This window comes from Prunus avium, chromosome 7 (assembly GCF_965620075.1).
Source record: "Prunus avium chromosome 7, drPruAviu1.hap1.1, whole genome shotgun sequence".
NCBI lineage: Eukaryota > Viridiplantae > Streptophyta > Magnoliopsida > Rosales > Rosaceae > Prunus > Prunus avium.
This window is the reverse complement of record NC_142290.1, coordinates 31452468-31471203: the sequence shown is the minus strand read 5'-3', so window position 1 is coordinate 31471203 and position 18736 is coordinate 31452468. Positions and strand designations below refer to the sequence as shown.

Below are 18736 nucleotides of genomic sequence, written 5' to 3'. Positions count from 1 at the left end.
CAAAAAATCACTTGAATCTGAAACTATTTGGCTACACAATCAATGATTGTCATTTTATTATTTTCTTGAAAAGCATTGTGTTTATCAAATTTGTTGATCACAATTAGATATCTTAATGGTTTTCAATTTGTCTAATATAATATGTATATTTATAATAAAAAAACTTGTCCAATATAGAAAAATGTTGTGTTGAACATAAGGAATAAGGAAAATATTTTACTATTAAAAAAAGGAAGATTCACTATTTTACCAAATATAGGAGTCCAAATAATAATAAAAAACTACATGAAATGAACTTTAGAAACATACTCAAAGTTCATTTACAACATAACAAAGAGGCTTCAAACTTCTTATAAATTACAAAACTGTCATCGATTTTTTAAAACAAGCCCAACTCCAAAACCTCATAAAAAAAACACAAAACACTGAACATAGCATCAAAGTAATTAATTTAATAATAAAAATTAAATTAAATAGGGCTAAAAATGAGTATATAACTGAATATCTCTTAAAAAAATAAATATTGGAATCTTTGTTTTTTTTTAATACGCTGAGAATCTTGTTTCTTAAATAATCAATTGTATTTTCTAGATATAAAAATAATAATCACCTCGTATATTAGGTGTATGCGAGTATGTAGCACAGAGGCACGTTGTTTTCTTCTGAAGTCCACCTCATGCGCTTTCCGAATTAGTGTATCCCACGCTCTAAGAGCATTGACTGATTCTGCGCGTATGGGATGGGATGTACTAATTTCCATATGGGGAAAAGAAGCAAGGCGCAAGTGACAGTCACGCCTATTCCTAGTACTCATACGACGCCGTCCAGCAGAAAAGGTCAAATAACACACGACAGCTTGGCGGCGGTATCATAGTCACCCTGGATTCCTTTTGACTGTTACGAAATCTGTACCGTCGTTTCAGCATTGGCGTTCTGCAGCCGTTTGATCTACGTAGCCTTTACGGAGCCTGTGGGCCAAATGGACTTTGTCATTGCGCTGGTGATCAGACCTAGACGTGGACGGCTTAGAATGAATGGGAGGATTCGGAATTTTGAGGCTGAATTAGGTCCGTAGATTGACGTTGCAGAGTGGGACCCATACACCGCAGCCTTTCAATTCAATATGATGTGAGTGATGTTGTTTTGTTGTGGTGCAGTCACGACACTCTCTTTCGGTGGATATTTGTCCTTTTTTCGATTTTATTAACGGTGGATCTTTGTCTTACGCATCATTCATTGCAATTGGGTCCGTTAGATTGAAATATTGAAGATATTTATCTAAAGAAAAAGCTTGACTCATTAAAAATTAAAATTGAGGAGCAACTCCTCCTTACAACCAATGTCATTTTGACACGTGTAATTTTTTAATTTTAATTTTATAGTTAAACTTTGTCAATATTGCTTGAATTTAATAAGTGTCAAAAACCCATAAGTTGTAAGGAGAAGCTCCTCCTTAAGAGTGAGGATGAACTCCTCTTCATAACAAATGAGATTTTGACATTTGTTAATTTCATATAACTTTTTCCCAAATTCTTTTAACTTAATAAGTGTCAAAATCCCATTTGTTTTGAGGAGAAACTCCTCCTTAGTTTTAAGGACCCAAACTTTGCTCAAGTAGTAATTTTTATTGCAACATAAATATATTAATTAACTTTTCTATATTTGAATAAATGTAACACTTGCTTTATTTAATACGGGCTCGTGTTGCACTGCTTCAATGAAAAACAATCGTATTCATAAGCATTTTTATTAGAAGTATCTTGAAGTTTACAAGAAAATCTAAATACTTTATGAAAAGACACTTGGAAGTGCTTCGTGCTTTTCTAAAAATCACTTTCATACTTTAATTGTCATAAAGTACTTTTAACTATGTCATAAGAAGTCCCAAATAGACACTAAACAAACTTTAGTGAGTGTCTTATGTATATACCGCGATGTTTCTCTTTTCCCTGTCAAGGGTCCTTTCCAACTTCTCAATATGTTGAACATTTCAACTAGTTTATCAAGTGATCTATTGTTATTTTGGTCATCTCATCTACAGAATCGATAAATGTCACATCTCGAATTCAGAATAGAGTAAAGTTCCAAACTCGACGTGCATTGATAAAGTAAATAAACAAAATAATACTAAATGATCAATTTTCTTATAAATGCTTTCTGATATTCTATAAAATAAAAAAAAGTTGATCATTTTCTTTCATCTATTGAGGATTTTACTCTACCCGAGTCCGGGGTGTGATGGTAAAATCAAAAGCCATGCACTAAAATCCAGAGTAGAATGAGTTTAGATGTTGTGGGTTAAGCCCATTTGACCTACCATTTTCATGTTATACAAGTATTTAGTTTATGCGTCACAAGATTTTTAATTAAATGTAGGTGATGACAAATTTTCCACATGACCTTCGTCTTCTGAAGGAATTAAAGAGGAAATAGTTTTTAACGTAATTGTCTTTTGGAAGAATGAAAGATAATAATAATTTTTTTAGAATTAAAGTAGTTTAAATACATATCGTGATAATTCGCATATTTACATAAAATTTGCTTTTCTTTTTTCACGATACTTACAAATTATAAGGATGAGGAATTCGAATTTTGAGACCTCTCCCAACATTAGAAAGGTAAGTACGACCTTACCAAAGAAGAAAAATATATTATATGAAATACAGAACTTGTACATGCGTCATGCATGGTTGAAACTTTTGAACTCAGCCCAAAAGAAAATGCAACCAAATGAAAGGGCTGGTTGAATAATACATGGGCCAGGCTTCAAATTCCAAATTTGATTCTGATTTCGGATTCAGGTTATAAATGGTCCACAGATATCACTACAACAACATTATTGTTTGTCTTGGGAGAAAAAGGAAAGATATATATATATATATATATAAAATGGACAGCAACAAAGTTTAAAGTCGAAGTCAAGCCGATATGGATGGCGATCTTGAAGGATGTTGTTGCCGGCCTGGCCTACCTTGGAAAAGTTTTCTTTCACATGAAAACCTTTTGGACTATATAAAAAGACGCGCATGCGATGCAGCAGTAGCAGGTTCATATTAAATTCGTATGTCTTTTTCTGTTCTTTTTATAATAAAAAATTATTTATGCCAGGTCATATTGAAAGTTCAGTCAGCTCATCGTAAAATCTGTCAAAATTATAGATGCAGGCAGTGGTGAAGCATAATTTGTTCAAATTTTCTGACTTACCATATAATAGATGTTAAATGACAAAGAAGTTTTATGGAGGTTAGATGACCATGGCAATCTCAGGTTTACAGTTAGTTCCACCCGGAATGTAGGTGTATAAACTAATTATAATGTAGTATTGGTAGTTTCATTAGGGTTTAAGAGCATGCATCATTACAACGCTCTCAGTGAAAAAACCCTAGCCCCCCACACCCTTCAGCCACATCAAGGGTGGGGAGGTGGTCTCTGCCCCTCCTCCCCTACCCACCATCTCCCTTATTTTTCCCTCACCTCTTCCTTCTCTCTTTCCTCTCAATCCCTCTATGGATTTGAGTTTTTGTTTGTGATGAGGCTTTTGGCTGCTAGATCCACGTGGATTTTGATTTTGTTTTGTTTTTTGTTTTTATGTTTCTGGTTGCAGGCAAAGGCGGCGGCGCCCACGTCGGTGGGGTAGCAGCAATTGCTATTATGGTTTGTAGCTGATGTTGAAGCAGCCACCAAGAAACAGCATTGTCACAATGATTTAGTTTTCGTTTTTAGTCCACATACGCAAGGTTTTGGCTGTAGTTCAGAGTTTGGAGTTACAATCATGGAAGTTGCTGCTAGTTTGTGTGGGCGAGGGTTTAGCCAGTGCCGCACTAAGGGTTTAGCCAGTATGACCTTATGGGTCCCTTCGGTTGCCGGAGAGGATGTGGAACGATTGCCTTGTTTCTTTGTTTGTTTGTTTTAGTCTGTTATTACTCTTTAGGACTTTGCTTTATTTTATTTTAATTCTCATGAACTCTTTAGGAATTTGCTGTGTTTTGTAGTTTAATTTTCGGCTGCGATATGGATCTGTCATTTCTGCCGTTGTATGGTGGATTTGTATTGTTAGTTTGAGTACAAGCGCATCGAGTTGCTGAATCAAAGGTTTGAGTATTTGTTAGTTTATGCGTAGTTCTCTCCAAATCAAATCAGCATGTTGTTGTGTTTGGTCTCACTGCAGATATTGTACCTATTTCGGCACTTTCGTGACTTTGTACCTATTATGTTTCATAAATAAATATTATCGTTTTTTTTTAAAAAGAAAAAGAAAAAAGAGCATGCATAATTTATGCAGATTATTAATTGGTGGTCCCCACATTAACAAAGACCTTCAATTATGGATACCTTTTGTACTTTGATTGAGACGTCATTAATTATTTAAGAGAATATATAGGAGTTTGGACCTGAGTGAAGTGATTGATAATGATGGGATGACAATAACAGCTTGATGGTACTATATATAAGTAGCAGGACAGGTATTTTGTCCTCAGTGGTTTGCCTCTACAAAGAGTTGAAGTTCATTTTACATGGCAGAAGTTCATCGAATTGCCTTGTTTATTATGATTCCTGCAGTGATGGCAGTTTGCAATGAAATTATGTGCATTCAAGGGAGGCAATTGAAGCCAATGCAGAAACAGGCGCAATTCAAAACCTTCAATATCAATGGCGAAGCTGAAAGAGAGATGTGGATGCAACGAAGCCAAACCATGAGCCTGCAGCATCCTCCTGATCACCACACATGGGCACGTGATCACCATGAGGAGGTTCATGGTGTAGTACTTGACGACTCCAAAAGATCGAGCTTACCAGTGCCCATGTCACCGACACCGAATAACAGGGTTAGTTTTAGCTACAAAGAATACAAGGACAGTTTTGAAGCCCAGGCCACTACATCATCTGATAATGAAGGTGGATAATTATCGGCAGCCTCGTTAGTTTGTCGAATCAGACTAAGTTTTGTTTTTGTTCGGCAGAATAAAATTATTTGCATCATCTGAATAAATCATCAGACTGTTTATTCACCTCTCGCTAGTTAATAAAGGCGAATCTCACTTGTTTCGGGAAATATTAAGCTCAATATGTTACCAGTGATTTTGGAATAGTGATTGGCATTGCAATAATAATTTATGTTCACTCTTTTCCTAAAAAGTATGAATGTTGCAATCGCTTTTTATTTGGGCGGCTTGACCTTAGAGCACTAGATATTAAAACATTGGCAACCTTTCCTTGACTTGAAGAGCACCTTATAAATTGGTCAAATGATACATCATCAACATATCATAATGTCGAAATAATCTGAAGATTTCTCTTGAGCTCACTCAATCCTGGATTGAATATAACAAAGGAAAAGTTAGACTTTTCATTCTTAGACAACATCAACAGAAGGCAATCTAATTAATTAGAGTTTCATAGCGTGTATAGAGAAAACAAACGTTCAAATCATGATTTCCTTTGGTTCATCTTTTGTTTACAGTTCATGGCATGGGCTTCATCTTTCCCTTGCCTTTCAACAAAAGGCTGGTTCAATATGGGCTTGTTAAGAAGGAACTGTTTGGTGCCTTATTACTCAAGCCCCATTAAATGGGGAAAATTACTTTACTCAAGCCCATTAAAGGAACTTTACTTTGCTCAATCTGAGATGATATATATGATTAGTTATATATACTGTCACATTCCGGGACCGGTTCCGCCGTAGCACGATAGTGCCTGCTTTGGGCCCCCCTCTCTGCCCTCAGAGTTTTATTTCTGGAAACTCACGAGCAACTTTTCAGTGGGTCATCCATCCTGGGATTACTTTAGCCCCAACTTGCTTAACTTCGGAGTTCCCATGAATCCGAAGCCAATGAGCTCCCAAAAGGCCTTGTGCTAGATGGAGGCGGGCATGTACATATAAGGCACATCACCCCCTCTCCGTTGGTCGATGTGGGATCTTACATATACCACTTTTGTACTCATTAGTTTTGTTGATGATCAGGATCACTATTGATATTTTATTGTGACAATACATTAGCTTAGGCCACTATAACTTTCAACAACCACTAGCAGATTCCCAACTTAATTAGAGTAAAGCATATCTCAGAGAGTAATCTAATTAAGTTGGGAATCTGCTAGTGGTTGTTGAAAGTTATAGTGGCCTAAGCTAATGTATTGTCACAATAAGACATTCATTCATCTGTCGTCACAGTTACAGTAGCTATACTAGCCATATTAATGGAGAAATGGGATCCCATACTTATGTCTTTCGTATTATCAATATTGTCTTTCTGATCAAAACGAATTCTTTTATATATAATTTAGAGTATGGTTAAATGCTTATGGTTCATATAAAAAAAAAATTAGTCTCCCAATAAAATCGACCCAACTTTACCAAATTTAACGTAAGGAATTATTTTACTTCATAAGGAGAGGGGAATTCAAATTCGAGTGTAAAAGAGTGGATACAACGCCAGTCCTGACCAACTAAGCTAATCCACATCTACAATTTCTAAATATAACAACACCATGCACCTTAACAGTCACTGCCCAATACATACCACAATTTGAGCAGTTAATTGAAGTTATCTATCTGTTGAACGAGAAAAAAAAAAGAGAACAAGAACAAGAGGTACGAAGATATTATTTTATGCTAGGAATCTCATAAAGTGATAAATTAAATTGAACTTTCAGTGAGTAATTTTTTTCTTTACCTTTTCAGTTAAAAAAGAAAAAAGTGGAACTTCTTAATTAAGTAGCTATTAAGCATCATTAACACTTAAATAAGCATTTCTTTGAGACTAACCGAATCATTAACACTTAAATAAGCATTTCTATTAAGCTCCAACTTGCAAATTTTATAAGGCAACCCACGAGCCATTGTCTCTGAGTGAGACCAAAGCCCTAAAATAGTAATCAATCAGTTTGGGAAACCTACCAAACGACACTTTAAGCAGCCTTTTGGTCCTTTGGAGTTTGGACCAAAGCTCTCGTGCATCTTTGTCACTTTTATTTTGTTTTTGATCAATTTCGTCTTAAACTTAGAACAAGAGATCAACCTCAAAGTGGGTTCAAGCTAGCCATAATTCGTCAGCTTTACTAGTGCTTAAACTAACTTAACGAACCGTACTGGTTTTTTTTGTTTTTTTGTTTTTCGTTTTTTGGTTCAGAGTGGAAGCCGTAGGTTTCAATTCCGTTCAATTGAAAAGAGTGTATAAAAGGGCATGGAAAGTGGCCTCATTAAAACCTTTTCGAAGAAAATTACGTAGGATAAAACCCCAAGGTAGAAGAGTACCACACGTACCAGCCGTACAACAAAAAATTTCTAAAAATAAGGAAATTAAAAAGAGTATACAACTCAAGCATCACGCAAAACTATTGGGGGGTTTCAGGAACCACTCAGCCATCCCAGGAGAATGTAATGCCAACCTAGTAAGCCTTGCAGTAGCTTCATTAGCCTCCTTCATCACATGTTGTAACAATATATTGTCATGCTGTGCTAATAATAGTTTGCATTCTTCAATTAAACAACCCAAGTGGGACAAGTCTGTGATACTTGGCTTATAACATGAACAACTCCTTGGCCATCTCCTTCAACGAGCTGCTGTACATTGGGCCATCTTTGAGCAAACAAAAGCCCCTCCTTTAGAGCTAGTAATTTTGCATGTAACATATTGGAGACTCCATGAACAGCCACCAATTTGCATGCAAGAAAAGTGCCTTCATGGTCATGAGCCACCAGTCCAATCCCTCCAATCCCTATCGCGGCTTGAAAGGCCCACCCCCCTTGACGTGAGATGGAGGAATCAAGAAGGGTGCTTGAGCTATCATAAGATTCATGCATAAGCCGCATGGGCCCGTTAACAATTTCTGCCACATTCCAAACTACAGAACCGTACTGGTTTCTAATTGCACTTTTAACTTTTGCTAAACTTGTTTAAATTTATATTTAGTTTTATGCTAACAAGGTCTAATTCAGTGGAATATGGCCTTGACTTGCAGATCAGTAGTTTCGGTTTCAAAATTCTATGACACCTTGATAGTGTATGTGAAAAACCCTCCTCCCTTTATAGTATAAATATATATATATATATATATATATATATATATATAAACCATATTGTTAGTTTTTTACATATAAACCCTACTGTTAGTTTTAAAGTTTGTCGTACACTAATCTTACACTTATTCACAACTATCCGCTATTACCCTTTTTACTATTAACTCTTAATTAAATTAGGAGGTGTGGTGTATTAGGTTAAATTAAGTTCTAGTAATTTCTGATTTCACCACAATAAACGTAACAATTGAAGAAAACGGATATAATTGAGACATTTAATTCAAAATCAATTGAATACGAGTGGAGAGAGGGGCTGGATGATCTTTATATACATTGAGAAAGATCAAGTACTTAATACATGGTACAACATTTGTGATCGATTGAAATAGGTGGCTAGGATAAAATAAAAAAAAATCAGTTTTTAATGGAGTGACCAACGCCGGGACTGTGACTGGGTGACGTGGGTCGAAAATCGTCAGTATCATGTTCTACCTTTCTTGGCTGATCATGATCAGCTTGCAACAAACCATGGCCACCACTAGCGTTACGGTGATCATCATGAGTGCTCGGACTGGTAGTCCTCATCACCATGTGCTCACTATGCCTTCAGCTCGGCCCGGACTTCAACTGCCTTCCCTCCACATGCAAGGCTTCATGGCAACTTATCAAAAAGAGCAGGCAAGTACAGATAGTGGTGGTCATCGGCCTAGAAAACTTGGCCATCTTAAGCAAATTTAGATCGATCAGAGCAGAGAGTGTGCTATATAACTAATCATGTTTGGTGTTACTCAAGCCCATTTTCTATGTGATGCAACCAAAATTGAAATGGTAGATTTCGAATCATCATTATTCTAGAATAAGAAGGTAGCTAGGATCGATCATCAGCAACTTAGAGATTTGATAAGGTTAGGTGAGATTACTTCGCTAAATCTGAGATGATATTCATGATTAGTTATATAACACACTTTCGTATTCATTACTTTTGTTGATGATCATGATCACTACTGATATATTATTGTGACAATACATTAGCTCAGGCCACTATAACTTTCAACAACCACTAGCAGATTCCCAACTTAATTAGAGTACTCTCAGAGATATGCTTGAAAAATATATGTTTTTTTTTTCTGGCCTTGGTGAAGGGAAAAACAATTCTATGCATTCATTCATCCGCCATCACAGTCACAGTAGCTACTAGCTATATTAATGGAGAAATGGGATCCCATACTTATGTCTTTTGTATTATCAATATTGTCCTTATGATCAAAACGACATTCTTTTATATATAATTTAGAGTTGATAGTTAAATGCTTATGGTTTAAATTGAAAGAAGAAGAAGAAAAAAAGAAAAATAGTCTGCTAATAAAATCAACCCAACTTACAAATTAACATAATGAATTAGTCTACAGATACACCGTCTGTCCTGACCAACTAAGCTAATCCACATCTACAACTTCTATATATAGCTTTAGTTCTAACAAGACCATGCACCTTAACAGTCACTTGTCAGTACATGCCACAACTTGAGCATGATGTAAACTCTTCCGTTGATTAATTGAAGTTATCTATCGTTTGAACCCAAAAAAAAAGAAAAAAAAAAGAAGAGAGAACAAGAACAAGAAAGGTATAAAGATATTATTTTAAGCATCACTAACACATAAATAAGCATTTCTTTGAGACTAACCGAATCAAAACGTCGTACAGAGCGCATGCTCCAACTTGCAAATTTTATAAGGCAACCCACGAGCCACTGTCTCTGAGTGAGACCAAATCCCTAATCAATCAGTTTGGAAAACCAACCAAACGAAACTTTAAGCAGCCTTTTGGCCCTTTGGAACGACACTTTAAGCAGCCTTTTGGTCCTTTGGACCAAAGCTATCGTGCATCTTTGTCACTTTTATTTTGTTTTTGGTCAATTTCGTCTTAAACTTAGAATCCAAGAGATCAACCTCAAAGTGGGGTCAAGCTAGCCATAATTCGTCAGCTTTACTAGTGCTTAAACTAACTTAACGAACCGTACTTGTTTCTAATTGCACATGGGACCAAGCAGAGTTTGCAAACCACCCAAATTTCGCATTAATTCTCTAAACCCACTTTTAGCTTTTGCTAAACTTGTTTAAATCTATTTTTAGTTTTATGTCAATAGGGTATAGTCCAATGGAAAAGAGCATTAACTTGCAAAGCAGTGGTCTCAGTTTTAAAACTTCATGACACCTTCAGAGTTTGTGTGTGAGAAACCCTCCTCCCCTTATAGTTTAGACTACTATATATATATATATATATATTGTTAATTTGTTAGTTTTAAAGTTTGTTGTACATTAATCTTACTCTTATTCGCGACTATCCGCTACTATGATGTATCCTTTTTACTATTAACTCCTAATTAAACTAGGAGGTGTGGTGTATTAGGTTAAATTATAACTTTTAGTCATTTCTTATTTTACCACAATAAACATAACAATTGAAGAAAACGGCTAATAAAACGGACATAATTGAGACATCTAATTCAATATCAATTCAATGTGAGTGGAGAGAGGAGCTGGATGATCTTTATATACATTGAGAAAGACCATGTATTAACATATGTGATCGATTGAAATAGGTAGCTAGGATAAATTTAAACAAATAAGTTTTTTTTTTTGCAGTACAAGCGATAGTCTAAATTACAGGGGATGAGGCACAACTATGATATCGTGGGGATTCAAACTTGAAATATGCAAGTCAATTTCTTTTTTCACTGGTCTAGACCCTGTTAACTAAACAAATCAGTTTTTAATAGAGTGACCAACGCCGGGACTGTGACCAGGTGTCGTGGGACGAAAATCGTCAGTAACATGTTCAACCTTTCTTGGCTGACCATGATCAGCTTGCAGCGAACCATGGCCATCACTAGCGTTACGGTGATCATCATTAGTGCTCGGACTGGAAGTCCTCATCACCATGTTCTCACTATGCCTTGAGCTCGGCCCGGACTTCAAATGCCTTCCCTCCACATGCAAGGCTTCATGGAAACATATCAAAAAGAGCAGGCAAGTACAGATAGTGGTGGTCATCAGCGTAGAAATCTTGGCCATCTTAAGCAAATTTAGATCGAGCAGAGAAGAGAGAGAGAGATATTTAGTATTTGATGAAGAAGTGTGGTGTATGGAAACCTATTGCTCTACTGTGGTATTTATATGGGCTTGAAGAGCTGAGTGGCGCCGAACGGTCTCTCTCTCTCCAAGTAATAGTATCTACGGGTTGAGGAGGCAAGGCATGTGCAGGTCCATAGGAGCGGGAAGATTCCACACATTGTGAGATATTTAAAATCACCAAAAGCAAAGCGAAAGATGTAAAGTACTCTGGACGGTTTATATTAACTGTTTAAGCCCAACCTCTCATTACAAAAACTAACGCACCACCGCTACATGCTTGTTGTCTATATTCTGTTTGCCCCCATGGCCCGCCCATGCAATCAACTAACCCTTCAATTTCTTTTTTACTTTTTAAATTTGTCTTTAAAAAAAAGTCTGCATATATTATATATATAGAGAGAGAGAGCAGAATTTACAAGGGCAAATGTCTGCGCTTGTCAACAAGGTGCCACCATTTGATTGGCCTCCCCTACCGACATGTTCTTTTTGTTTTTCCTTAAAAACGAAACCCATTTTCGACAAAATTGATTACTTTTTTTTTTGGGTCTGAACCAATAGGTGGTCTTGGATGGACCCCAACTATGGGTGGCACCTTTAAGTCTTAATCACAACCCAGACTAATCCCCGTTCACACCGGGTCAGCCCGTAAGGGGTAAAGTGCTGGCCAAAGTGGTGACTCCATACGAGAGCAGGGATCGAACCCCTGACCTCTTTTAAGGAATGAGAGTGCCGAACCACTCACACCAACCACCTTGGTTAAAATTGATTACTTTAGCTAGGCTGTAGAACCGTCTTTATATTTTAGGTTTTTCAAGTACTGTTTTAAAGAGATTAACAGGGTGTCGATTGATTGATGCCGATATTTGCAGCCAACTTCCGGTGAACATTCCCACCTGCCTGAAGCTGATTGTGTCCTTGACCTAATGCTTTGTTCTGCAAAATTCCCCACATACTATAAGGTTATTATTTATTCATGAAATGCGGCCCATAAAATTTAAACTTCAATCATTTTCCGATAAAACGACGACCGAGTAAATAAATAGTCATGTGAGCTTCCAACTAATAGTATTTGTAACTCAACTTACATGAGCTAGACTAGTGCTCGACATACAATACTGGCATGAGATCTGGATCTTCACAGGGTTGATTATAATGTCACTTTTATTTGTCAAACTACTCTAGAGGGCTAGCTGCATTGAGGCTTTAAAAAATGAAAGGGAGTCCTTCCCACTATTTCACCTATAAATGAACCCTCCCACTAACTACGATCCACTATTTGGAGAAAGGTTAGATATATATTTATGGGGTCGGCATACACAAAATGTTCAGATTCAAGCAAAGTAATTAATAATTTATATAGAAGATATGATTTCTTTTTGGTCAGACAAACCTAACTTTCAAATGAAAAGACCCCATAAACCTTTTGCGGTTCCAATCTGTTGTGCGAGCTTTTAACACCATCATTAGCCACCAAACCTAGAAAGATTCCTCAGCAGACTTTGCAGTTCATGGCAATATTGAAAAGGAGAACCCGCTAGTACGATTAATTAGTGTAGCTAACCCAGTTTTAGGACGATTAAGTAGTGATTAAGTATTATAATGTATACTGTTGGGTTTGTTGACTATATATATTTGTAAGATGCTGAAGATCTTCTCTCTTGTGGTTGTTGAAGTGGCCTTCATGGATGAATAGTTTATATGTAATCTTTGAATTCCAAAGAGTTTCTTTTTTTGTTGGACGGTTGGATCAGGTATATTAAACATATTCAACGGGCCGGATTCATTTAAGTAATACTAAACTCTTGACATTGTGGTGGTTTTTTCTATTGTGTTTTATTTATTTATTTGGGCTCAATTTAACATTAATATCCTTACGCATTGTGGTGGTTTTTTCTTTCGGTTTTGTATGTGAGGTGCTATTGATTTATCTTTTCTTTTGTTTTTTTTTGGTTTCAAAGCTTGTGAGACCGTAGGTTAGGGTTTAGCTTTATAATAGTAGAGATGTAAATTAGTTTCAAACACGCGCAAGACACAGTATGAAACGCCTTAGGTCATGTTGTTTACATAACCTAGCACGATTTATCTTGTTTGTAATAGGTCAAGAATCAAGGTATATATCTACAAAAATTTAGGCCTCCTTTTTTTTAGCCATGGATTGGCTTGTGTGAATGGATTTCGGTTCTCAAACTCTCTCATTACAATTTCCTCTCTATAACCATATATAAAGAGAGGGAAACTCTCATACAATAAGTGATTTGCAGCTTAAGTGGTTAAGAGCAGTTAGGCTTCATTCATTTTTCTTAGCCATGGATTGCCTTGTGGGAATGGATTTCGGTTCTCAAACTCTCTCATTAAAGTTTCCTCTTGTTAGGTTATGTTTAGCTAAAGTTCTTATGTATTCAATCAAGCTCAAAGAATCTAGACTATTCTAAGTTAGTGCTTCGTTGACTACTGTGGCTAAGATCAACTCCACAATATGCCTCAATGCATTCAAAGCTCATTGAAGGTAATTCATTTATGTTTGCGTTGCATGCCTTGTTCCTTTTTGTAGATCTGTCTAACTGATTTTTAGATTTACCCCTTTCACCTAAATACCAATTTCACCTCTATATACTCATATCTAAAGTGAGGGCCATATGTTCGAGTCCTTCCTCCCCCTAAGATTGCTATGTATTTAAAAAAAAACTTGAGAGAGAGAGAGAGAGAGAGAGAGAGAGAGAGAGAGAGAGAGAGAGTGAAATTGGTACTTAGGTGACGAGGGGTAAATTTAGCGACACAAACAAGACACAACAACACAATCAATCAAGAGAACACACAGAGCATGCCACAAGGTACCTGCAGCCCTAGAAGGTTACTAGTGACAACCTAGGCACTCAGAAGGACCCGTCAATCTAGGCATCCCCTGTGCTAGCAATAACTATGGTGAAAGTGTGTGAAGTCATCATTATCAAGTAAACAGCAGATAAAGATGATTAGTCAACCACAAAGAACACAAACACAGAAAAATTTACAGATATGCAAAATAGAATTTGTTTACCCAGAAACCCACCATTGGGAAAAACTGGAAGTCATCAACCGACTAAGCAATCCACTAAGTATAAAAAGATTCTTACAAAGGAATACAAACCAAAATTTGGATTCAAGGGAGAATAACCAATTTCTTCAAGAAACCATACTCTTGAAGAAATCAGTCTTGAATCTGACCTAGATATAAATGAGAGAATGATTTAAATAGCTAGATGTAGATTCATATTTCAAATGCAGTTTTTCAAAAATAAATCAATTAGAAAAACTCATAGATGAAATATATGGTTCACTCTTGAGGAAGAAGAAGAGAAAGATGGCAAGCCAATCTTTCCAAAACTTCCACACAAAAGAGACGGCTGCCAAAAGAGGAATTCATTAGCCTTTACAGACAAAAGAATCCCTTAGGTCAGAATGACACATGGCAGCAGAGAGAGAAAAGAGAATAGGACAAAACAGTTGGTTAACAAGCTGGAAATCCTACAAAGCAAGGATGACTAGTCATCATTTATGAAAACAGTTTAATGCATGATATGCAATGCATGATTTACCTTTGTCAATTTGCTTGAACCTCCATAGGATAGATGATAGTTAAGAACACCTAGAGATGCTATTCTTAATCTAAACTTTGAGCTTGATAAATATAATAAAAATCCTATTACAAAATTGTCAAGGGAAGCCAAAAGAATTAATCAAAATTCATACATTAACAGAGAGAGAAGCAGCCTTTATATCGCATGAATGCTTGTTTATGTAGCTTGTTAATACTCTCAAAGCAAGCCCTACATGATGGCTAGTCTTGAAGGTATTGTCAGTCAGATGAATTAATTTGGCTAGCACAAAAATGCACGCTCTCTAGATTTATTGTGCAACTCGACAATGTAATTTGAAAAAAAGAAAAAAAGAAAGAGAAGGCAATTTAATTGCAAGAGAAGGCAATTTAATTAAGGATGGACGTACAAACAAACTGTTAGTTTATAGTAGAAAAGAAATTAGAAGAGAGGGCCTTGAGAACCCCAGCAATTCCCTATTTGGTCCAAATGTTTGGCCATGGATTGTTTTAGGGTGGCTTGGAAAGTTGGAATTAGAAAGGTCCGTTTCCATTTTCCATCTTTTTTTCTCTAATTAAGCAACATTTCTATTACCTCTAATTCTAAGGGGATATATTTTCCCAAAATTACATGTGTTCTACGTCCATGTCTTTCTCACCATGCAGACACATGCAATAAGCGTGGTGGTTTTGGATTCATATGAGCTTTTTTCTCACCGTGCTTATTTTCATTATTCATCCACAATAGAAGGAGCTGGAGGAGGAATGAGTGTTTTTTTTTGTTTTAGAGAATACAATATAAAGTCCCGACCGAAACCCGAATCTAAAAGGTTAAAGTTGAGAGTCAAGACAAACAACTGCACATGAAGAGATTTTCGCAGAACATTCTAAATGTTTGAGCGACAACAACTTAAGACAATAGAAACCAAGCATATTCATTAAATCAAAAGCGAAAATACATATACAAGCCATAATACCTAGCTAGCTAAACAACCATAGTGAATACAATTGTAAAATACTTTTTATTTTTTATTTTTTGGCCTGAGAACTGAAAACCCTAGATAATAATGACACAGACATAGTACAAGCACACACTGTCACAAATACGAAGATGATGCTGAGGCTTCTAGTTGTGAACACCATGGCCAACTCCGGGACTGTGACCGGGAGTGGTGGGTCGAAAAGCTTCTACATGACCAGGGCTTGGGCTCTCAACAACAGTGTGTTCTCCATAAGCCTCTCCTGCCCTGGTTTTAGCGTCTGGGCTCAAGCATTTCACACACTTCAAGTCCTTATTTAATTTCAAGTTCCTTCCTTCAATACAGAGCAGTTCATGAGAGAAAATCATTAGAAGAAAAAATAAGCAAGCGGTATAACTGACATTGGCCATAGTGAGAGCTGAGAAGTATGTATATATATGCTAAGACTTTATAAAAAGGCTTAGTATATGGTATACTCCAATGAACTCAAGCTCTTAGAGAAGGGAAGAGAGACTTATAAGGAAGATACTTAGAATCCCTCCCTCCACGGGTATTTATAGAATGAACAGCTAAGGCATGAATGGACTCCAAGAATTAAAGAAACCAAGAAAAGTGAAACTAACCCTAGAGATAAAACGGGAGCCCCAAACATTAAGGAAGATTCCTTGGAGAACGTGAGATGCTCTATAGTAAAGAAATTAAATATTGCAAGTGTACTCATTTGAAGCCCTCTCTCTCTCTCTCTCTCTCTCTCTCTCTCTCTCTCTCTCTCTCTCTCTCTCTCTCTCTCTCTCTCTCTCTCTCTCTCTCCAATGTTAGCTCTCACAATTTACTTATTATATAATCAAATTTATAATGGGTAGTTCACATGGGATGTACAATAAGCACGTTCATGAGTTCTAACTCATATGACATTGATATTGAATGAGAACTAAGCAGTAGATATTAAGTTCAAATCATATTTTTTGCTCTTGTAACTCAGACTAGTTTTTTCACATTTTATAGAGGCGGTTTACAATGTAGTTAGTTTTTCACCCTTAACGAGAGTATAGAACAATCACTTTTGTAGGTCACGCTTAGCTGACAAGAATGTCTACAATAACATTAAAATAATAATAACATTTATGCATGTTAAATGCATCTGATTATGATGAGAATTATGCAGAGAATTAGCACTCGACATTGACATTAATTAAGTATATTCCTAACTCAGTCTCTGACATTCAGATACATGCAAATACTGAATTGGTTTGTATTGCCTCTCAATTACAAATAAAATCTTCTGTCATCATCTTTAACCATCTTTTTACATTTTTACTTCTCTCTCTCTCTCTCTCTCTCTCTCTCTCTCTCTCTCTCATATAGTGTTGTTTATTGAGAGAAATTAAAGAAGAAGAACAAGTTGGTACTTGAATCACACACACACACCTGACCCAAGAATGTGGAGAGAGAGGGATTCTTTCCGCCTACCCTATGCCACTATGCCCAAAATTAAAAAACTCATCACAATAACTTAACTTGTATCTGCCACTTGCCATAAGATTCTTAGTAGAATTAATATACAAAAGGCAGCTATACTATATGGCAATCACAACTGTAAAAGACTAATATATATAGCTAGGGACTTGCACATGGAGACGATTTTGACTCTTAATTTAAATTCCCTGCATTCAGCTTTCTATATATCTTGTGATTCCCTTTGTCTACAATCGCCAAGTTGCAAGTAAAGTTAAAGTGCTAATATACTATATATAATCTCTTTGGTTATCGTGTGATATATAATTCAAGAATCTAGGCTATATACCTAGCTATATATAGAGGGCGCACACACATATTTATTAGGATTCAGTGACTCTTTTCCACTTTGCGGCTGTCTAATTTGAAGATGCCAACCAAGGGCTTGGCTTGAAAGGGTTAGCATCAGATGTCACGCTCATTTAGGCTAGGCAAAATCATGTGTGATCTGGCTGGCTGGCTATATTTTATGTGTTTTTTTACTTCTTCAAGGTGAAAATAAAAGGGAAGGGGTCGTAACTTTTAAGCTATGCATGTGGCGGCTCAATCAATTTGATTACTTTCCTAGACAAATTGAGCTCCTGCTTTTGAGGAACATGCATCCATCGTAGGTTTAATTTGGCTCAAAGTGGTATGTATTGTGCTAATTGACTAGATACCAATGTGGCAATGTCCATTTATCTTTCCTTATGCCAAAAAAAAAAACAAAAAACAAATAAAGCTAGGTCTCACTTAATATAAACCATATTGAACAAGATAGTTCATTGGTTAGTTAACAATTCCCTATTCAAATATCTCTTTCCATTTGTTTTGGAGTACTTCTTGAAGAGCTAAAATTAGTTTTCAACAACTAAAAACGTTTCTAATTGTGTTCGACAAAAACACTGAAATATTTATATGTTATAAAAGTAATTTATACTGTCAAATTTCATTCATATATAGAGGTGACCAAAATTATCAATGTTAATTTTATTAGCCTCTCGATCTCAAAATAAGTTGGCCTCTTTTTTTTTCTTTTTTTTTTTATAAATGTTTTTGTCTCTCAATATAATGTAAATATGGAAAAAGGGGTTGATTGGCTCTTGCTGTTGGATACTTTATTCTCCAGTGTGTAAAGTGTTATACTAACTACAGGAATAGCTTTATGTTATTAGGCTTCCACAAAAGGAAAAGTGATTACATCTCTGTGTCCTTCCCTTATATGGAAATACATAGTTTACCCTCTTCATATATGTTGGTGGTCCTCCTAACTTTCTATTTTATTTTTTTCCTTTTGCTCTCACTTTTTGCTTATTGTTCTCCTTGTATCTGGTTTCAATTCATATCATGCTTAACTAATTAATTATAAAAAGTTCTCAAAAACCAAAAAGAAATTCATATGCAAAAACTTAGCCTCCTTTTGCGAGTCTCCTACATGCGACTTCCTTTTTCTTATACTCTTTGGGATCTCAGACTAAGTGCATAACATCTTAATTCTAATTACTTGTTCACTCTGACTGTAATAATTTATTTA

The 18736-nt window shown here is 36.0% G+C and overlaps 1 protein-coding gene across 1 annotated transcript; it reads right to left on the bottom strand.

Moving 5' to 3' along the window:
• Positions 1–8434: 8434 nt before the first annotated feature.
• On the bottom strand, positions 8435–11151 carry LOC110766116 (precursor of CEP8). The gene is made up of 2 exons (XM_021969381.2): positions 10795–11151; positions 8435–8521 (listed from the first exon to the last, which is right to left on the bottom strand). Exons 1-2 carry the CDS (start codon positions 11092–11094, stop codon positions 8435–8437), a joined length of 387 nt encoding a protein of 128 aa, XP_021825073.1. The 5' UTR covers positions 11095–11151.
• Positions 11152–18736: the final 7585 nt, after the last annotated feature.

Coding starts and splice junctions, on each gene's coding strand:
- LOC110766116 (XM_021969381.2), bottom strand. CDS start 11,094: ATGGCCAAGATTTCTACGCTGATGACCACCACTATCTGTACTTGCCTG. Junction 8,522..10,794: donor CCGGCGTTGGTCACTCTATT/AAAAACTGATTT, acceptor GATCATGATCAG/CCAAGAAAGGTAGAACATGA.